We start from the raw sequence: 23,888 nt of genomic DNA on the forward strand, positions 1-23,888 counted from the left end.
GAGCTGGCAGAAACGTTAGCACGCCGGGCGAAATGCTTAGCCGTATTTCGTCTGTCGTTACGTTCCGAGTTCAAATTCCGCCGAGGTCGACTTTGCCTTTCATCCTTTCGGGGTCGATAAATTAAGTACCAGTTACGCACTGGGGCCGATGTAATCGACTTAATCCCTTTGTCTGTCCTTGTTTGTCTTCTCTGTGTGTAGCCCCTTGTGGGTAGTAAAGAAATATATATATGCATGAATACATACATGCATGCATACATATATACATCCATACATACACACACACACATACATACATACATACATGCATCCATCCATACACACATACATGCATGCATGCATGCATGCATGCATACATATATGCATGCATGTAAGCATGCATACATATATACATATGTTGAATAAAATCATTAATTAACTGATCCTTCCGTTTTTTTTTTTATCGGAAGTCAGGAACTTTTCAGCACGGCAAATTTTTTTCTTTTTTTTTTAGGAAAAATAAAATGGAAAACTAACAAAAAAAAAATATCAACAAAAATTAAATCCTTTGAAATTTCCTATTTAATGCTGAAATCATTTAAAATAAAATAGCTTAAGGGAGGTAGCTTTAAAGCTTAGTTTATAATTCTATTACGTAAGTTACTTCCCTTTATATTTATGTCCGAGAAGATTATTTACTGACGAAATATCTAAATCACCGAAGGAGGTCCAAATAAAGAGTGAAAGAGAAGAAAACATATCAGTTGATGGAAGTGCAGAATTGTTTGAGGATCGAACAAAATCCTTTACCGCATTCAGCTACATTCCTTTGTGTTTCGAGTTCAAATTCAACAAGCTTGAATGAATGTGAGTGAAGTTAGTGTTCAATACAAATCATAGACAATCCACAAAGCCTGGTATACGTTCGTGATTCAAGGTAATATTTTTACAAGAACTTTTGCAGGTACAATGTATTACCATTTTATTTCTTGAAGTTTTCAGTTAACATAGTTTAATTCTGGTTCAACATCTTAACCAAAGCAAATAGATGACTCGTCTACGTACTTTGATCTTAATATGGGGCTCTTCAACCGTGGAGGCCCTCTGCGACCACAGGGGTTCCAGGGGCTTACCGACGGCCCTGCTCCCCGTAACTTATTTAGACAAAAGAGTAAATTCAGCAACAAGAAACAGACGGGATTCTGCTTTAAGCACACCTCATAACTTCTTTATTTTTGGGAATTTTCAGAAACTTTCTGTGAATTTGTGTTCCACACACGGGAATTCACACAACTATATTTTTTAAAAACATTTTCCGAATTGTCCTTTTTAAATCACAGTTTAAAATATGGTTTGTCCGAAATTTTGGCTTCAATCCCAGCAACAGACAAATGTGTTTATGAGGAGAAAGATACAGAAAGACATCAATACGTCAAAGTGACAAACAACCAAGGACGGTAGCACGCCGGGCGAAATGCGTAGCCGTATTTCGTCTGCCATTACGTTCCGAGTTCAAATTCCGCCGAGGTTGACTTTGCTTTCATCCTTTCGGGGTCGATAAATTAAGTACCAGTTACGCACTGGGGTCGATGTAATCGACTTAATCCGTTTGTCTGTCCTTGTTTGTCCCCTCTGTGTTTAGCCCGTTGTGGGTAGTAAAGAAACAGGTATAAGGTGGTCGTGAGATGTGCTAAAAAATAACAGCTAAATAGCCCTTAAATCACGCACCAAAACTTTCTTTTATCGGTTTTTGTATAATCGTATGAATTCCCGTAGGTAGAACAAATTCGCAAAAATTTTCGGAAAATTCCAAAAAATAAAAAAAAAGTTATGAAGGGATTATATGGGGTGCGTGAAGCAAAATTCCGCCAAAATAAACGATAGAATAAGTGTCAAACTTCGAAAGACAAAAAACGTAAGATTTGTTCGACTAAAACACTTGAAGGCCGTGCTGCAGCATGGCCGTAGTCCAGCAAAAATAAAGGATAAATAAAGCAAATACATAATCTGCTGGTAGGGGAGACAACTTCCGCATGTCTTTTACTGATGTTTGTCTCCCTTATACTATCCAACACGTAAATTTTATAGCCGATTCTTTTAGTATATTAATGTAGCCGTTGTATTAATAGTTTAACCACGAGTATGCTCTAATCAGGCAGTTGTATGATTAAAGATGTTTCAATCATCACCATCACATTTTATTTCAAGCAAAGATCACATCATCGAGGATGTAGCTTGGCTGCTATTTCTAGCGGAAATGACAGCCTGAAATAGGCTTTCATCTGTAGATTTCAAAATAGTCATAATTTTTACGATAGAATATAGCTTATCTTGGTCATCAAGTGAAAGAATTAAAGAACATAAGCGCACGCTTCTGTGTGTGTGTGTGTGTGTGTGCGCGCGTGCGTGTGTGTGTGCGTTGTGTATGTGTTGTGCATGAGCGCATGAGCGTGTGTGGAAAATGCTGTAAACCCGTTAACGAAGTAGATTGTAATTGCGAACCATGGTACACAATAAATGCATCCTACACGTCCTTCATTTTTTAAATGATGGTAGGTTTCATCTGATGGAAATTTGACTGCTATTTCTAGAAACCACACAGATTCTTCTAAAGGAGTGGATCAATTAATGATTACAGTTTGCTAGACTTAGAAATGTGCGTGTGTTACATGCTGTGCGTGTGTTACTTGCAGTGCGCGTGTGCATGCGTGACCTTCTCCCAGAGACATGCTTTAGCAAAAGATACTCGCCCAAGGTGCCACGCAGTGGGACTGAAACTGAAACCATGTGGTTGGAAGCAAGCTTCTCACCACACAGCCACTTATATATGAAACATCTACTTTTCATGGATAGGGCCGTGACTGCTGAGGACATGCGTAAGCTCTCAAGGAATGAAGCCAGTATGCTCCGATGGATGTTTAATGTCAGTGTGCATACTCAACAGAGTGTATGCACCTTGAGAGAAAAGTTGGACCTAAGAAGCATCAGCTGTGGTGTGCAAGAGAGATGTAATCAGCCCACTTATGCATACCTTTCCTTCTTTGGACACAAAACTCTGATTGCGAAGACCTGTTGAGACAAGTGAAATCGAAATCGAAATTGAATTGAAAATCGAACCAAATTCGTCGACCGGTACCCATGCCAACCTCTCTTCACTGGACACTAAACTCCACTTGCAAAGACTTGTTGGGGCAAGTGAAATCGAAATTGAACCAAATTCAATGACTAGCACCAATGCCAGTGGAGCGCTAACATTCCATCCAAGCGGGGTCACTGCCCGAGCAGCTGTCTGGCGAGTAAAGAGCACTATTTGAGCGTGATCGTAGTCAGTGTTGCCTCACTGGCACTTGTGCCGGTGGCACGTGAATAAAATATTCGAGCCAGGTTGTTGCCAGCGCTGCTGAACTGACTCCTGTACAGGTGGCACATAAAGAACACCATTTTCAAGCGTGGCCATTGCCAATACCACCAGACTGGCCCTCATGCCGGTGGCACTTTAAAAGCACCGACTACACTCTCAGAGTGGTTGGCATTAGGAAGGGCATCCGGCTGTAGAAACTCTGCCAGATCAGATTGGTGCCTGGTGCAGCCATCTGGTTCGCCAGTCCTCAGTCAAATCGTCCAACCCATGCTAGCATGGAAAGCGGAGGTGAAACGATGATGATTATGATGATATATACATATATAACTTTAAAAAAACCATTCAAGCGTGGTCATTGATTGTGCCACTGGACTTGTTCCTGTGCAGTGACACGTAAAAAGCACCATTTGAGTGTGGCTGATGCCAGAACCGCCTGACTGGCCCTGATGCCGGTAGCACATAAAAGCACCCACTACACTTTCAGAGTGGTTGGCATTAGGAAGGGTCTCCAGCTGTAGAAACCTTGCCAGAATAGACTGGAGCCTGGTGCAGCCTCTGGCTCACCAGTCCTCTGTCAAACTGTCCAACCCATGCCAGCATGGAAAGCGGACATTAAACGATATATAACTCTGACAGGTTTCGGCCAATATAGGCCCAGGCCACGTCTGACTTAATAGCACCACCTGGTGAAGTCTTTTAGTCATATATGGGGCACCATGGCCTACTCTAGCAAAGAGTTATTATTGTTGGTGACATATACGGATGTAGCTGATTGGTCTGGGATTTTTTGAAGAAATTTATCCAGAGAACTTTTGAATTTTATAGGATCAGTTTCCATTTTGACGTATTTTGGTATGGTATTAAAGAGAGCTGGACTGGGTGAGGCAAAGTAAATATGACATAATGTTGCTATGTATCCTGAGTTCAATTTTTGTTGTGGGCAGATAGGACGGAGGCCAAGTCTTGTATGGATTTTAAAATTGATGCCAACATCATTTGTGTAATATTGATGGAATATTTTCCACATCATTCAAATGATGTAGCATTTCTGGTGGCATTGAGAGAGTAGAGGTCGAGTTTTTTAGTCGACCCCAATAATCAATGCTTCTCATGCCATCTATATATATATAAAACAATACTGGGAGGATAAGAAACGGAATGAAGCGAAGAATCGAACGAACCCGACGCGAAGCGCTTTCACACAATAGTGTAATAAATAAAATATATGCATACATACAAACATATATGTACGTACCTACATCTACATGTATATATACGTACAGGACACCACAAAAAGACGTAGAACTCAACAGAAACGAAAAACAGAAAGCCATTTTTTTACAACAGAAGGACAGAGACGTGGAACAGGACGAGAACAAAAACGGGAAAAACATTATTTACAACAGAAAAACAAGGTACAGGACATACTACACAAGGAAAAATCCCCTTCATCAGCTGTCGCTAGTAGACTTAGCGTGTTTCGAAGGCAAGACAGGATACGACTTGTCAATACTAGGCCTTCCTGCGAGAGAATTAAAATAAAATAACCTCGCAGAGGGGTAAAACAAGCACGAAAAAAATGTAACACAAACAGGACGTATATATATATATATATATATATAATATATATATATATATATATATATATATATATATATATATTTATTATATAGAAGGAGCTTCTACAGGACTAGAACTGTTTCATTCAAGAGAAATCTTCAGGAAGCTCTTCCTGAAGATTTCTCTTGAATGAAACAGTTCTAGTCCTGTAGAAGCTCCTTCTATATAACAAATTAATTTTACTCTACTATGTATTGAGTACCTTATTTACTGTGGTTAACCCCGAATCAACCCGGGACCTACATATATATATATATAGATAGATAGATTGCATGAGAGGCATATATATATATATATATATATATATATGTATATATATTTATATATATACATAGTAAATTACATATATTGACGTGTACTCGTGTGTGTGTGTGTGTGCATGTGTGTATGTGGGAGGGTGCATGTGTGTGTGTGTCAGACTATCTCAAGACAATCTCAAAGTAAAAGAGTCCTTTTATGGACAGAAGATAATAATTAATAAAACAATATATTATAATAACATTCATATTTCCTCATTAATTTCTGCCATCGTTCAATGAATTATTTATGAAAGTGGGGTGTGGCTGACATCACCTTGATTTAAACCATTACCACCACAACGCTAATCTATTGGATTGATCAACATTTCGCAAATCCATTTAATATCGCCATTGTTCGTTAATTTACATTTGATGTGGTAACGATGGAGTTTATGGTTCGTCAAAGAAACACACTAATTAAACAGGACAAAGCTAACAAATATATCATTGTTAATGCTTAACTAACGAACTGTTCCCACCCATCCAATGTGTGTCTTGATGCTGACCTCAGAGACCAGATACTTAATGGATCAAACTACGATCAAAGTCTGTTGTTGTTGCTGTTGCTATTGTTGTTGTTGTAGTTATTATTATTATTAGTAGTAGTAGTAGTAGTAGTAGTAGTATTGTCCTTATTATTATCATGTTTGAAGAGTAAAATCAGGAAATGCTGTTATTAATGGATAAGTGAAGGATGTAAAAGATTTATTTATGACGATTAAGATAGAACCGTAAACACATTCACGATTTGATGTCTAGCAACTAACTTAGTAGAAGTTCGCAAGATTATCCACCATCTTTCCAACAACACCTTTCGCCACCTTGTTTTGAATTTAATATCTCCACCAACTATGGACTTGTCCCCTCCTCCTCCTCCTCCTCATCATCATCATCATTATCATCATCATTGTATAATGTCCATTTTTCCATGCTTGTATGTGATGGGCAGAGTATATTGTGGCAGATTCTCTATGGCTGGATACCCTTCCAGTTGCTAACCCTCGCCTGTTTCCAAACAAGGTAATATTTCCCCGGGACCAGATATATTCTCACAGAATACTGGAAATAAACAACACTGCTTGTATGACAGTGACACTCATTTACAACTATCACATGACGTCAAGACAAGGAAACACAAAAGCACACACATACACGTACACACACACACACATACACACGCAGACACTGGACTTCAATTTTTGCCCACCAAATCCACTCACAAACCATTGCTCAGCTAAAGTAGAAGACACTTGCCCAAGGTGTCACACAGTGGTACTGAACTTGAAAGCATGTGGTTGGGAAGCAAATTTCTTAACCACGCAGCCACGCCTGCAGCTGATAGTTACAACTGCAACACACAGTCATGCACTGCACCCATGAATTCTGGAACATGTTTTTCACTTTCAGAATTGCCAAAGCATAGAATAAACAACCCACATCAGTCATTAATTGTCCAAACATTGCATCCTTCAAAAAAAACCCTCTGCTTTTTGAAAATACACCACCAAATCTTCTCCTGACATTCCTTTTCTCTTCATGGCTCTTTTAACCCTTTTGATACCAACCTGCCTGAAACCACCTCTGGCTCTGTAGTATAAAATGTCTTGTTTTCAAAAGTTTTGAATTCAAATCTTCCACCAAACCTTAGTCATAATTTATGCTCCTAACACTAGCTGAATGATAACTAAGTCATTTTACTAAATTCTTTGTTATATTTAAAATTAATTGAAAGAAACACAGAACATCTCAACAGAAATATGGTAACAAAAGGGTTAAATATATAACAAAGAAACGATTCTTAACCCTTTCATTACCAATCTGGCTGAAACCTCTTCTGGCTCTGTAGTACAAATGTCTTGTTTCTATAAGTTTTGAATTAAAATCTTCCACCAAACCTTAGTCACAATTTATGCTCCTAAAACTAGCTTAATGATAACTAAGTTATTTTACTAAATCCTTTGTTATATTTAAAATTAATTGAAAGAAACACAGAACATCTCAACAGAAATATGGTAACAAGGTGGTGAGCTGGCAGAAACGTTAGCACGCTGGACGAATTGTTTAGCAGTATTTCATCTGACTTTATGTTGTGAGTCCAAATTCCGTCGAGGTCAACTTTGCCTTTCATCCTTTCGGGGTCGATAAATTAAGTACCAGTTACACACTGGAGTCAATGTAATCGACTTAATCCCTTTGTCTGTCCTTGTTTCTCCCCTCTATGTTTAGCCCCTTGTGGACAATAAATAAATAAGAAATATGGTAACAAAAGGGTTAAAATATATAAAAAGAAACTATTCTTAACCTTTTTGATACCAACCTGCCTGAAACCACCTCTGGCTCTGTAGTACAAATGTATTGTTTCCATAAGTTTTGAATTAAAATCTTCCACCAAACCTTAGTCACAATTTATGCTCCTAACACTAGCTGAATGATAACTAAGTCGTTTTACTAAATTCTTTGTTATATATAAAATTAATTGAAAGAAGCGGAGAGCATCTCAAAATGAATACAGTAATGAAAGGGTTAACATCCACTTATCTATCTTTTGTGTTTTCTATTCTGGATGCAGTGCAGGTCCTTCTACCTTTCCATTGCTGTCCTTCTTTACTTGTCTTATCTGCTCTCTGTCCCCTCTTTTACCCTTTTCTGATGAATTGTAGTGCATCTGAGCTCTGTATACAATAAGCTTATTATCATCATTGTGCTGGCAGAGTCGTTAGCACACTGGACAATATGTTTAGCATTATTTCATCTGTCTTTACGTTCTGAGTTCAAATTCTGTTGAAGTTGACTTCACCTTTCATCCATTTGGGGGGTCAATGAAATAAGTACCAGCAGAGCACTGGGGTCAATGTAATTAACTCACCCCCTCCTTGAAAATTGCTCGCCTTGAACCTTTGGTAGAAAGAATTATTATTATTATTATTATTATTATTATGATTATTAATATTATTATTATTAAAGTACCAGTTGTGCAATGGAGTCGATGTAATCAACTTAATCTCCTCGCACAAGCTGTCCTTGTGGAAAAAATTTGAAATCATCGTTGTCATCGCAGTCATTGTTATCATCATTATCATTATTATCATCATTAATAAGGCGGTGAGCTGGCAGAAACAGCATGACAGGTGAAATACTTAGTGGTATTTCATCTGTCTTTATGATCTGAGTTCAAATTCCGCCAAGGTCGATTTTGCCTTTCATCATTTCAGGGTTGATAAATTTAGTACCAGTTGCGTACTAGGGTCAATCTAATCAACTGGTCCCCTCCCGCACAATTTCAGTCTTTGTGACTATAATAGAAAAGATTATTTAAAAAATTTTTTTTTTAAGGCAATGAGCCGGTAGAATTGTTAGCATGCCGGGTGAAATGCTTAACAGTATTCTGTCTGTTTTTATGTTCTGAGTTCAAATTCCACTGAGGTTGACTTTGCCTTTCCTCTTTTCAGGGTCAATAGATTAAGTACCAGTGAAACACTGGAGTCAAAGTAATTGACTTAGCCCATTTTCCCAAATTTCAGACCTTGTGCCTATAGTAGAAAGGATTATTATTATTATTATTATTATTATTATTATTATTATTATTATTATTATTCAGTAGTTTTATTTTGATAACATGCTTTTACTTCACTACCGAGCGCAGCTCTAGGTGCCTTGATGCTCTTATTTTTACTGTATTGAAAGTGCTTTTTTACATAGGATGTGTGCAATTTTCTGTATGTTATATATATTTGTTAGTCCTGGTGTTTTTGTTATGTATTTGTCTGAATGTTTTTTTTATCATACCTAATGCACCTACTATGATAGGAATTGTTTCTGTTTTTAGATTCCACATTCGAGTTACCTCTATTTCCAGGTCTTTGTATTTTGAAAGTTTTATTATTATTATTATTATTATTATTATTATTATTATTATTATATAACCTTATAATGAGGCTGTAAGATTTGAAATTATTTAATGTGTGCTGGTTTACCAACAGGGGAGTAGTGGGAGGCTGATTAATTTTTAATGAGGTTCAATTATTGATGATCTTAGATGATTAATTAACTAATTCTTTTGTAATGATGATAATGACCAAAGTTGAAGTGTGGTCAGCAATAAGTACAACTTCCATGGATGGACACAGGAATGGTCAAATGGGTAAGGAGTTTGGTTCCTATCCATAATGTCTTGGGTTTGGTCTCAGAACATGGCAGTATCTTATGGAAAGGGGTCTATTACCATTGGTCAGGGTTGACCTCAAATATAGGGAGTGAAATTTGATAGATGGGAGCTACATAGAAACCCATCTTGGACAGATACCCATAGAATGACTCTCACAGATGGCTCCCACAGAATGATTCCCACAGAATAATTCCCACAAAACAACTCCCACAAATTGAATAGTTTCTACAAAACAACTCCCACACTGAATGTCCCCTAAACAATATACACACCCTCACCAATATGGCACCTCTACAGCCTAATCCCAGCACCTTCCCCCCACCCAACTTCCTACCCACAAAGAAAGAAGAATGTAATCACTTACTTCCCCCTGGCAGCATTAATCCAGCCGACAGCAGCAAGTTTCCGCTCATCGATCGTGAGTGCCATGCCTTCTCCAGTCGTTCCATTCACTACAACATTTAGAAAAAAAGATGGGGTGAGAAAGAGCTGCAAATTTAAACATCTACAGTATTGATGAGTTATATGAAGGACCCTCTATGATAACTAGAAATGACAGTCTATTCAGCCTCAAATGACACTGCATCATCTTAAAAAATGAAGGACACTTTGAACACTAAAGTCTTACATATACAAGAAGATGTGATGGTCGTGGCTGGAATACTTTTGATCATAGATCCACTTTGTCAAGAGTAACTTAGTGTTAACAATTACTGAATTGATGACAAATTATCTTCATCGATGGCATATAAGAATTAAATGAATAGAATAAAATATAAATTTATCATCATCATCACTACCATGATCATCATCATTGTTGTTGCTGCCATTGTCATCATCATCATCATCATCATCATTTAGCATCCATGTTCCACACTGGCATGGATTGGTCAGTTTGATAATCTCCAATATGGTGGAGGAATGCATCAAACTTCAATGTCTGCTTTGCCATGGTTTCTATGGCTGGAAACCCTTCCCAGCACCAACCACCTGACAGGGTGGACTGGGTGCTTTTATTGTGACACCATCATTAGTGAGGTCACCATGTAACACGAAAGAAAAGGAAAGGAAAGAGAGTAGAGAGGGGTGTGACTTTATACCAGGTGTTGAGAGGCAAAATTCTGTTAGAGGAACAGGAACAGGTGTCTTGTTGTAGAAGAGATACAGTGCCTACCTTGAATAATGGAAATTGATAAAGTAAGAATTAAAATAATTAAATTAATATAAACACTTGAAGTAGTCATTGGTTAAATTTCTGCTGTGTATATAGCATTTATGATGTCTACAAATGTGGAATGGCCCAGGCTGAAATATTTTATCTCAGAGAAATTTCTCAAAGAGAACAGTATGTTAAAAGGGCTTTGCTCAGAATGCTGTCTGATGGCCAGCATGGTGTTTTGACATGATTCTCTCTCCTCAGTTGAGAGTGGCAGGCAGATACAAAGACATACATATACACACATAGATATGTATATACACTTTATTTGTGCATTGACAAGGCAACCAATGGTTTCATGTGAAGTGATTTTTACAATTGTTCAAGTGTGCCACATGGAAGTGTTGGTATTTGACTCTGTCCAAAAATGGAGTACCAACATTTTCCATGTGGCACATTTGAACAATTGCAAAGATTTCTTCACATGAAACCATTGGTTGCCTTGTTAAACCCCAAATAAAGAATATTTATCCACCAATGTAGTGCTGAGCATGCATTCTCACTGTTTGATATTAGTGCACATGCACACACACACACAATATATATATATATATATATATATATATATATATATATATATAAAGGGTAAAGACCCCCTTCAGTCATGAATGACCATGGGATTGCACCTAGAAAGTTACCCTCCTAGACACAAGTCCGGGCAAGGTTGTTTATGGAAGACCAGCAGTCGCCCATGCATACCAGCCTCCCCTCTCCACGCCACCAGTGTTATCCAAGGGAAAGACAAAGGTCGATACAGCTTGGCACCTGTGACGTCGCAACTCATTTCTACAGCTGAGTGAACTGGTGCAACGTGAAATAAAGTGCCTTGCTCGAGAACACAACACGCAGCCCGGTCCAGGATTCGAGCTCACAACCTCACGATCATAAGCTCGACGCTCTAACCACTGAGCCATGCGCCTTCACATGATATATATATATATATATATATATATATATATATATATATATATTATGTGTATGATGGGATTCCATACAGCTTCTATCTACCAAATTCCCTCACAAGGTAATGGTCAGCCTGGGGTTATAGTAGAAAACCGGGAATACAAAATCATACAAATTGAGATGTTTAACCACGCAGCCACACCATCTTGGCCTCTTCGAATAGACCCATGATCAAAGATATTCATGACAGTTTATATTTTGGGGTGGAGCAGGGGATAATTTATCTAGGAGTACATTAACTATCATGTCTTTTTTATAAAATAATAGCATGTTTTCAAAAGGAGATTTGGCTGTTGTTTCTTGTAGGTCAAGTGATTAGGTAAAGGGTGCCTCATTAGCTGGAGTAATTGGCTGGTCATTTGTTTTACATGTGGAGACATGACAAGGGACTTGCAGAAATTTCCTTGTGGACTGATCTGCTAAGAGTGAAAGCTAATAGACCCCAGCCATCACCGCTACCAAAGAGCATCAGAGCCCTAAAGGAAGGTGACAAAGCTCCCAAGGTGAATGCAATATCAGGGCACCCATTTTCTATTTCACATTCAGCCTCAGACTGGGAGATGCAAATGGACCTGAAGGGCAGACTTGTTTTCTCAGAGGAGATGCTATGTTCCTACACAAACAACCATTGTGGTCAAACTCCCACAGTGCCCTAGTAGGACATACTTGATATTTCCCACCAGGAAAAGAAAGCCAAATATCAGGGCTTAGACAATGAGGCTCTTGGCAAGGGATGGCATGCAGCCTCATTCTCCATCAAAGTCATCTGTTGTGGATTTCATGCCAGATCAATGCATTATTTCCTGCAGAAGATAGTTCTGGAAGCCCCTACGTCTTCATCCAGAGGCCTTGGCAGTAGCTGCTTGATCTGCATGCTTCCTATCTAGCTGCTCTTTATGAGCAGCATTCCCATGCCCATTGGCAACAACAGGATGCTTATGGCGTATGTGCTGCGAACGACCTGCAGCCATCAATAAAGCCATCAAGGAAATAGACATGGCGGCTGAAACTAGTTCAAGGTGGCTGTGATTGATAGGAGACCGCAAGTGGAACCTTTGCACAGGTGGAAACTAATTTAGTCTGCACTGCCTGACTCAGGTAAAATGTACAGGTAAGAGGTGAAGTTGCTGTGACCCTGAGATACTTGTTGATGATAAGGAAGGGTTTCCAGCATTGTAAAGAACATACAAGACCTCTGAATAACCCCTACAGATTCTGCAAGAAGGCAAAGCATCTCTGATGTATATTTCACCTATTTGTGAAGGCACGTGGCCTAGTGGTTTGGCATATTGCATTCACAAGTGTGAGATTGTGGTTTCAATTCCCAGACTAGTTGTGCATTGTGTTCTAACATAAAACACTTCATTTCACATTGCACCAGTCCACTCAGCTGTCAATAGCCTTCTGGTCATGGGAAATGTTGGCCTGCTCACCTAACCAGTGGTGTGGCATCATTTGAAAGCTAAAACAATACAAAGAGCATTGTGACCAGCGATGTATAACATCTAATAGTCTGGTCAGTCATGTGATAATGTGATTTCACCAATCTATTACACCTGTTGGATAAGTAATTGTTATTTGTACATAAACATGTGTATATACATGTCTAGGCTGATGTAGGTATATGTGAGAATGTGGTGTGCTGTGTATGTGTTTGTGTATGTGTTTAAAAGGGATGATGACTTACCAAAGATATTGTCGACCTGACTACGGACCAGGAAATCTATATAGATATCAAAGCTGGAAAAGTCAATATCACTGCAAAAAAAGAAAAAAGAAGAAAAGGTATTTAGTTATTTTACAATAAAACAGTTTAATGTTTACCCAACAAGTGTAGCTGTGTGGTTGACAAGTTTCTTTCCCAACCACATGGTTTTGGGTTCAGTTCCACTACATGGCAACATGGGCAAGAGTCTTCTGCTATGAGGTCTGATCAATAAGTATCCAGACTGTTGCTATAGTAACGAAGCTAAAGCACGCAGAGTGAAGCTGCTTGGCAATGATTGACCTTGAACTCTGCTGTGCATGCAAATTAAGTTTTAACATTCTAGCTCACTTCTGCTTTTTACAGCAGTGCTTGAAAGGAAGGTGTGTAGCATGTGATCAATGCATTAACCATGACAGAGAAAGTTGTCATGGTGATACCTGTTCAGAGACCTATGCAAAGTTGCAGAAAATATATATGGAGAGGTGTGTATGAGCCACGCAGAAGTGTACGAGTGGCTCAGATGCTTTCAAGATGGTTGAAAAAATGTCAATAGTGATGAACATTCTGGGAGACCTGCAACCTGCAGAACTGAGAAAACATCACAGATGTACATGCAGCTATGAGGGGAAATCATTGAATTACCATCTGTGAATTATTAGAGGATGTACAGGTTAGTTATGGTTCAGTTCAGTCCATTATCACTGAAGATTTGGGTATGAGACACTTGTCTGCCAAATTTGTGCCAAAACTGCTTTCGGCCAACCAAGAAGACACTCAGGTTTCAGTTGCACAAGATCTTGAGTGTGTCAAGAATGATGAAAACTTTGCATAGGCCTCTGAGCAGGTATTGCTGAGCTTTGGACAAAATTTGATACAGATTCTCTGCTCAATTTTCTCTGTCGTATTCAATGCAGCAATCACATGCTACACACCTTCCTTCCAAGCACTGCTATAAACAGGGAAAGTGAGACAGAACATTAAAACTTAGTGTGCATGCACAGCAGAGTTCAAGGTCAATCTGTGCCAAGCGACTTCACTCTGCATGTTACTATGGCAACAATCTGGATACTTACTGATCAGACCACATATAACCACAGGCCAACTAAAGCCATTTTCCCTGCTGGCATGGATGGACAGTCTGACAGCAGCTGGCAAGCCAGGGGACAATACCAAGCTTCATAGTCTGCTTTGATATGGTTTCTTAAGGATGGATGCTTTTCATAACGGCAACCACTTTGCAGAGTGTTCTGGGTGCTTTTTAAGTGGAACCAGCACTGGTGGGTCTCCAAGTAACTTGCAAGACAAAGTCCCATCAAATGGGGGGAGGTAGTATTGAGTGGGGTGGCTCTGTGACAGTTGGTGAGCAGTTAATACATGTAAAACAGGGATAGAGATAGGTGTGTTACAGTAGAGGGGAGACATGGATACCCCAGTTGGAAAAGAAAGAAGAGAGAGTGAGAGAGAAACAGAAAGACAAGGATAGATGGTGGTGGAGATGTGTCAGGACACAGCCAATATGTGTGCATGCATGTGTGTGTGTATGTGGGTGTATTTTTATTAAAAAAGAGGATAAGACCAATATTTAACAAAACAATCATATCATGTGACCAGCATGAAATAAGAACCTTAGAGATAATATTTAATACAGATATATAATTATATAAGCACAATTGCAGTGTGGAAAGTGTTTATATGTCATTTAAAAACACACAAAAACCGTTAGATTCACTTCAACATTTAAATTTAATTTGTCAAAATATTCTCATCGCTTTCATATGTATGTGTGTGTGTGTGTGTGTGTGGTGTGTGTGTGTGTGTGTGTGTGTGTGTGTGTGTGTGTGTGTATGTATGTATGTATGTATGTATGTATGTATGTATGTATGTATGTATGTAAATCAATTCTGGAGGATATATTATGAAATTATATCTTTTTTCTTTTACTTATTTCATTCATTCAACCATTAGACTGAGGCCATGCTGGGGCACCACCTTGAAGAATTTTTAGCCGAATGTATTGACCCCAGGACTTATTTTTTAAAGCCTGGTTCTTATTCTGTCAGTCTCTTTTGCCAAACCATTATTTATAGCACGATGCAGTAAATAAACAATTTCAGAAGATATACTCCAAAATTGATTTTCATAGGTGTACGGTGTGACCTTTATAACTGAGGGGATCCCTAACAAGGAATTTTGCCAAAAACGGCATCAGTTTTCTTCACAGAATCCTTTAAAACATAAAGGTTACATGCCAAGCACATTAGTGCGCACTTTAAATACATCTTGTATGTGTCTGCCCTAACCCTAACCCTATCTGTCTACATACATACACACACATACACACACACACATTCATACATACATACACACACACACACATACACACACACATGCATACATACACACACACACACACGCAAACACACATATACATATGTAAACACACACATGATCAGTTTAATCATTTGGTATAAACCTATTTCTTCACAGCGTCAGGTCAATTGTCTTTTGCTATTTTTCGCAGTATTCTTTACTCTGAATTCAAATCTCATGGCTGTCAACTACGTTTTCCATGTTTTGGGGGTTAATAATGTTATGTACCAGCTTTATAATGAGGTTGTTTCTTGCAGTCTGTCCCTGTATCTCTCCAATTCTCTCTCTCTCTCTGGAAGAGAGGAGCTGTAGGAGAGGACTGAGATGGAGAGGACGATCAGTGCTAGGTTTTAAAAAAAAATGCCCAATCTCCTGTTTGGCCATAGACAAAGTGGAGTACCAGTGACAGGATGATAAACACAAGACCACTGGTCAATAAACTAACACAAATGTATAGTAATTCTACATTTTATAACAACCAAATGCACTAGTGTAGCTGGAGTTTGTGCCGCCCAGAGCGGCCCTTCAACTTTCCACCCCCAGACCCCACAAAAAACATATACTGCCAACAGCAATAGCCTACAACATGATGGAAAGTGCTGCCTGGGGCAGACTGCCCCACCAGCCATGCTAGTAAACAAACGTACCTACACATAGTTCCTATTTACAGCTGAGAGAACTGAGTCAGCAAGAAATTACAGTTTTGTTCATAGACACAGTGAAGCGCTGGTGAAAGGCTAATGACTCATCAGGACACTTACAGCTTGTCAATTCTTGTTACTTTAAGAGAAAATATAAAAAAAACAAAAAAACCCAATTATTATGTACTTAATCTAAATCTCTGCCATAAACCAGTCAGGGTTATTGATCTGGGCTCTATTATAATGTGATCTTTAAACAAAGATCTTTTCACCATATCCTCGCAACAAGTTGGATTATTTCAACAAACATTTGTAAAAGGTAATGTATCAATATTATTGGCAGCTGATCAATACGTGTTTATTGTGCTTCTGTTGATAATCATCATCGTCAATGCTTTAACGTCCACTATTTCATGCTTGCATGGGTCAGAGGAAATTTATCGAGGCAGATTTTCTGCACCCAAATGCCCTTTCTGCTGCTGCTTGTTTGTTTGTTTGTTGAGCGAAGCAGTCTTCGTCCCAGTGGGAGAAGTCCGCAACATGGTCCTTTGCTATTCGAAAGACCCGCGGAAGAGAAAGTAGGTCAACCCCCCGACACCGAGGGCATCGACGGATGGATGAATGAGCATCCAGGCTCAACGGTTGCGTAGGAAGTCGGGGACAAAAAACAGGAAGAAAGAGTGAGAGAAAGTTGGAGCGAAAGAGTACAACAGGGGTCGCCACCAACCCCTGCCGGAGCCTCGTGGAGCTTTAGGTGTTTTCACTTAATAAACACACATAATGCCCGGTCTGAGAATCGAAACTGCAATCCTCCAGCCATGAGTCCGCTGCCCTAACCGTTGGGCCATTGTGCCTCCACTTCTGCTGCTGCTGCGACCATTGGTTTCCAAGCACAGCAATATTTCTCCATGATCTAAGATGTTTTTACAGAAGATGGGAAATATAGGACATGGAATGTATGCGAGTGATGCTTGGTAACAACTATGGCATGATGCTGAGGCAAGGAGATGGTAACACACACACACAAGCGTGCGCACACATACACACGCATGCACACACACATGCACACACACATACACAAATACACACACATACATATGCACAAACACACACAGATGCACAGATATACACACACAAATACACACAGATGCGCACAAATATGCATACACAAGTGCACACATACACACACATACACACATATGCATACATGCACAAACACATGCACACACATACATACATACACACAAATACACACATATGCACACACATGCATACATACATGCACACATACACACACACATGCACACACACACACACACACACAGTCTTTTATTAAGACTGAAGCTGAGAGTTTGTCTTGTGACTCAAGCTTCACACCACTGCAATCATTAAGCAAAAATTCCCTCTCACTCACTCTCTTTCTTTCATTATCTTTCAGTATGTAAAGTCATCTCTACCCTGCTAACCCACCCAGTCCAAACCTCTGTATCACCCCACTTATTTGTCACCCCGACCAATGTCCCCTAAGGTCATGTCCTGACACATCTTTGCCTCCATCTCTCCCACTATTGCTGACCTGCCCCCACTCTCTTTATCTTAGTCGTCCCCTTTCGCAACTGGAGGATCTATGTATCTACCCTACAGCAAGACATCTACTCCTGTCCCTTTATCACCCTAATATCTCATCAACTGGCACAAAGCCACCCCCCACCCATTACTACTCTCTCCTCCCAGCTAAGAGGAGTTTTTGGCCTTGCAAATTACTTGGCGACCCTGCTGGTGCTGGTGCCACATAAAAAGCATCACTTCTGATGCCACGTAAAATGCAACCAGTCCACTCTGCAAAGTGGCTGACATTTGAAAGAGCATTCAGCTGTAGAAACCATGCCAAAACAGAAAAATGAAGCCCAGTGTATAGCCTCTGATCTTACCAGCTCCTGTCAAACCATGGAATCCACGCCAGCATGGAAAATGAGCATTAAATGATGATAATGATGATGATATTATAAATGTATATGTGTATGTGTGTATGTATATGTATGTGTTGTGAATTTCTCAAAATACGAAGTAGGAAAACAGCCAACAACTAATGAAGGGTTGTTTTATTATGTTGCTTGTCTTGTTTTCCATTTGTTTCTTTTGTTGTTCACAAAAAAGTTTGTATTCCATGTTTCGTTTTCCGTATTTCATGTTCTTTTCATAATTCTTGTTGTGTTCTGTGATGTCCTGTGCCCATATATGCATGTGTATATATATATATATATATATATATATATGTCATATTCCCGTGTCAGGCCGAAGAACGAAATGTTCCCAAGATAAGAGAGTCTTTCTAATCTAATGTTGTGGTTGAGCTGTTTATTATTATTATTATTACTATTATTAGTAGTATTAGTATTGTCCCTTTGATCCTCGGTCGAAAATTTGCTTATTATTATTATTATTATTATATTATTATTATTATATTATTATTATTTTCAGCTTCGCCTTGTATTGCATATTATTTCTCCATACAGGGGTTTTTTCAATGGCGGCCCATTTTCGCGGGGTTCCACTATTTCCCTTCTCTCTCTCCCTCTTTTACGTTGTCTGCCATCCCCCCTCTTCCTTTGCTAAGAGCATTTAAGCCAGCCCGTCATATTCCCGTGTCAGGCCGAAGAACGAAATGTTCCCAAGATAAGAGAGTCTTTCTAATCTAATGTTGTGGTTGAGCTGTTTATTATTATATTATTACTATTATTAGTAGTATTAGTATTGTCCCTTTGATCCTCGGTCGAAAATTTGCTTATTATTATTATTATTATTATTATTATTATTATTATTATTATTATTATTATTATTATTACTATTTTCAGCTTCGCCTTGTATTGCATATTATTTCTCCATACAGGGGTTTTTTCAATGGCGGCCCATTTTCGCGGGGTTCCACTATTTCCCTTCTCTCTCTCCCTCTTTTACGTTGTCTGCCATCCCCCCTCTTCCTTTGCTAAGAGCATTTTTAAGCCAGCCCGTCATATTCCCGGTGCACCCGCCCTTGCCACCCCCACCACCAATACCGGATATCTCTATATTTTTGCTCCATCTATACCGGATGTCGCTTCTCCCACCACCATTATAGGTGTCTACTCTTCGAACCCCCCTCTTCAATACGCTATTTGACCATGCATTACCCCTCTCTTGATATCCTACGTTCTACTTGCCTAGAACCTGTCATCATTTCTCTGAACCACCCCTCCCCACTGGTGCTCCCCTATATTTCTCTCCCCCCCACATAAAAAGCACCATCCGAACGTGGCCGATGCCAGACCCCTCTGGCACCTGTGCAGGTGGCACGTAAAAAACACCCACTACACTCGCGGAGTGGTTGGCGTTAGGAAGGGCATCCAGCTGTAGAAACACTGCCAGACTAGACTGGAGCCTGGGGCAGTCCCGAGCTCCCCAGACCCCGGTCGAAACCGTCCAACCCGTGCTAGCGCGGAAAACGGACGTTAAATGATGATGATGATGATGATATATATATGTATGCATGCATATATATTTATAAATTATTTATACATATACATATATATATATGAATGTGGTCAATGCCAGTGTCTCCTGACTGATCCTGTGCTGGTGGCACATAAAAAGCACTATTCGAGTGTGGTCATTGCCAGTGCCACCTAACTGGCCCCCATGCCAGTGGCATGAAAAAAGCACCCACTACACTCTTGGAGTGGTTGGTGTTAGGATGGGTATCCAGCTGTCGAAACCTTGCCAGATCAGACTGGAGCCTGGTGCAGCCTTCTTGCTTGCCAGTCCCCAGTCAAACCGTCCAACCCATGCCAGTATGGAAAGTGGATGTTAAACAATGATTATGATATACATATACATTGTGTGGAAACAACTGTAGTGATTAAGAAATAACTGTCCAACATACTGCTCATTGACTCCAATTTCTTCAATTATATATTTGCACACACACACACACACATATATATATACATATATATAAATATATATCAAGAAGGCAATGACAAATGACTGCGACCTTTGGCATTATGCTGTGCTGAGAAGAAGACCCATCAAGCCAAGTGGAACTGCAGTTGGGGAAGATACTTATTTCTTTACTACCTACAAGGGGCTAAACATAGAGGGGACGAACAAGGACAGACAAACGAATTAAGTTGATTATATAGACCCCAGTGTGTAACTGGTACTTAATTTATTGACCCCGAAAGGATGAAAGGCAAAGTCGACCTCGGCAGAATTTGAACTCAGAATGTAACGGCAGACAAAATACGGCTACGCATTTCGCCCGGCATGCTAACGTTTCTGCCAGCTCGCCGCCTTGGGGAAGATACTGGTGTCATGCAAATGGTACCCATGCTGGTGGCACATAAAAGCATGCACTACACTCTCAGAGTGGTTGGCATTAGGGACAATATCCAACTGTAAAAACCATGCCTTCCAACTTGCTGGCTCTGGTTAAACCGTCCAACCCATGCCAGTATAGATCAGATACATTAAATAATGATGATGATGATGATGATATATATATGTATGCATGCATATATATTTATAAATTATTTATACATATACATATATATATATGAATGTGGTCAATGCCAGTGTCTCCTGACTGATCCTGTGCTGGTGGCACATAAAAAGCACTATTCGAGTGTGGTCATTGCCAGTGCCACCTAACTGGCCCCCATGCCAGTGGCATGAAAAAAGCACCCACTACACTCTTGGAGTGGTTGGTGTTAGGATGGGTATCCAGCTGTCGAAACCTTGCCAGATCAGACTGGAGCCTGGTGCAGCCTTCTTGCTTGCCAGTCCCCAGTCAAACCGTCCAACCCATGCCAGTATGGAAAGTGGATGTTAAACAATGATTATGATATACATATACATTGTGTGGAAACAACTGTAGTGATTAAGAAATAACTGTCCAACCATACTGCTCATTGACTCCAATTTCTTCAATTATATATTTGCACACACACACACACATATATATATACATATATATAAATATATATCAAGAAGGCAATGACAAATGACTGCGACCTTTGGCATTATGCTGTGCTTGAGAAGAAGACCCATCAAGCCAAGTGGAACTGCAGTTGGGGAAGATACTTATTTCTTTACTACCTACAAGGGGCTAAACATAGAGGGGACGAACAAGGACAGACAAACGAATTAAGTTGATTATATAGACCCCAGTGTGTAACTGGTACTTAATTTATTGACCCCGAAAGGATGAAAGGCAAAGTCGACCTCGGCGGAATTTGAACTCAGAACGTAATGGCAGACAAAATATGGCTACGCATTTCGCCCGGCATGCTAACGTTTCTGCCAGCTCGCCGCCTTGGGGAAGATACTGGTGTCATGCAAATGGTACCCATGCTGGTGGCACATAAAAGCATGCACTACACTCTCATAGTGGTTGGCATTAGGGACAATATCCAACTGTAAAAACCATGCCTTCCAACTTGCTGGCTCTGGTTAAAACCGTCCAACCCATGCCAGTATAGATCAGATACATTAAATAATGATGATGATGATATACACACATATGTTCATACATACGTACATCATATATATATATATATATATATATATATTATATATATATATATATATAATATATATATACACACAGACACATATAAATCATCATCATCATCGTTTAACGTCCGTTTTCCATGCTAGCACGAGTTGGATGGTTCGACCGGGGTCTGGGAAGCCAGGAGGTTGCACCAGGCTCCAGTCTGATCTGGCAGTGTTTCTACAGCTGGATGCCCTTCCTAATGCCAACCACTCCGTGAGTGTAGTGGGTGCTTTTTACGTGCCAGGAGAGGCTGGCAGCGGCCCCAATTGGTTGGTGCTTTTTACGTGCCACTGACACAGAAGCCAGTCAAGGCGGCGCTGGCATCGGCCATGTTCGGATGGTGCTTTTTACATGCCACCAGCACAGGTATCACAACTACAATTTCCATTTGATATTTATTTTGATGTAGATGTACTTGACTCAATAAGTCTCCTCAAGCACAGCAGGTCATGTGCCACCGGCACAGAAGCCAGTCAAGGCAGCGCTGGCATCGGCCACGTTCGGACGGTGCTTTTTACGTGCCGCTGGCACAGGTATCGTAACTACAATTTCCATTTGATATTTATTTTGATATTGATGTACTTGACTCAATAGGTCTCCTCAAGCACAGCAGGTCACCCTATGATCCAAGGTAAGCACAGCAGGTCGTTCTGCAATCCAAGGTACTTTGGATGGGCTGGGGCTATGCGAAACTGGTGCAGGAAGCAGCCTGGGTCTTTGCAGCCACAGCATATCTCCAGAGATCTCGGTCTTTCGTCATTGCCTCTGTGAGGCCCAATGTTCGAAGGTCATGCTTGACTACCTCATCCCATGTCTTCCTGGGTCTACCTCTCCCCCTGATACCTTCAACTGTTTGGGAGTGGCACTTCTTCACACATCTCTCCTCTTCACACATCTATATATATATATATATATATAAAATGTATTTGTATGCTTGTGTGTTTCTATACCTACTCTAATGCAAATTAAAGTTATGTCACCATAACTCAGATCTCACTTGGAGACAATGTGTCAAGTAGTAATCAAAGTCCGTTTCTTCTAAAAGATATTTTGTTATCAAGGTGATTATTTTGTGGGGCATTGACCTTATCTACACACTGTGCATTTACAATACAATTCATATATGCATACATACATACATATCTACATAATTAATAACATCAAAGGGTAATCAGAAATATTAGAAATTTCTGTTACCTGTGGCCTAGCGTGTAAAACTTTAGTCAATAGACTATATATTATTCACATAAATACAGTGTACATTTAAACACATAAGTGGCATCCATCATAGGACTCCTTGTACGCTAGGGAGACAAATTCCAAACCACTGTTAGGGATAAAATTTCGAAGGGAATGAAAAATAAAAACATTTGCCATTTAACTCCTGGACCGATGGTTTCAGACTTTTTGTAGCAAATACCTGCTGAAGAAAACTTCACCTAGCAAATTATTTTACTTGCTAAAAAATGTCTGAAAAGCATTGGTCCAGGAGTTAGCTAGTAAATGTTTTTATTTTTCATTCCCTTTGAAATTTTATCCTTAATAGTGGTTTGGAATTTAACTGTTCTCTCTAGCGCGCAAGGAGTCCTATGATGGATGCCTCTTATGTGTTTAAATTTATGGGCGCTTGTCAGCGTGCATTGGAGCGGTTCAACTTCTCCAGGCGCCACGCCGCCTCAACATCTCCCCGGCTGAGCTCTTGGTCTTCGTTCCTCCAACGGCGCGCTGACATATCATCAAACTGGCTGACAAGGGTGGAGCTGTAGTGGTGTGGCGCGCGGACCTCTATAGGGCCGAGGCTTTCCGCCAACTCAATGACACCTCCTTCTATTCCCCTCTGCCCTCTAACCCCCACAGTAGCTACCAACAGACGGTATCCTCTACTGTCCAAGACCTCATCTCGTCCTCCCGTCTCCCCCGCACCGCATCCAACCTAATTGTGCGAACCCACGTACCCCCACCATTTACTTCCT

General features: G+C 39.9%; 1 protein-coding gene across 5 annotated transcripts in view; it reads right to left on the reverse strand.

Moving 5' to 3' along the window:
• The window catches only part of LOC115209341 (N-acetylneuraminate lyase), a 200,886-nt gene that overhangs the window by 15,881 nt on the left and 161,117 nt on the right, over window positions 1–23,888 (reverse strand). For all 5 annotated transcript variants that reach the window (XR_003881323.2, XM_036501066.1, XM_029777706.2 and 2 more), the window contains exons 3-4: window positions 13,291–13,361; window positions 9,789–9,876 (exon numbers count right to left, since the gene is read on the reverse strand). Coding sequence is in view for 4 of the 5 variants with exons in the window: in XM_036501066.1 (XP_036356959.1) it covers window positions 9,789–9,876; window positions 13,291–13,361 (159 nt within the window). In the remaining variant the exon portion in view is untranslated. The remainder of the gene's footprint in view (window positions 1–9,788; window positions 9,877–13,290; window positions 13,362–23,888) is intronic.

The sequence above is a fragment of the Octopus sinensis genome, linkage group LG3, assembly GCF_006345805.1.
Source record: "Octopus sinensis linkage group LG3, ASM634580v1, whole genome shotgun sequence".
NCBI lineage: Eukaryota > Metazoa > Mollusca > Cephalopoda > Octopoda > Octopodidae > Octopus > Octopus sinensis.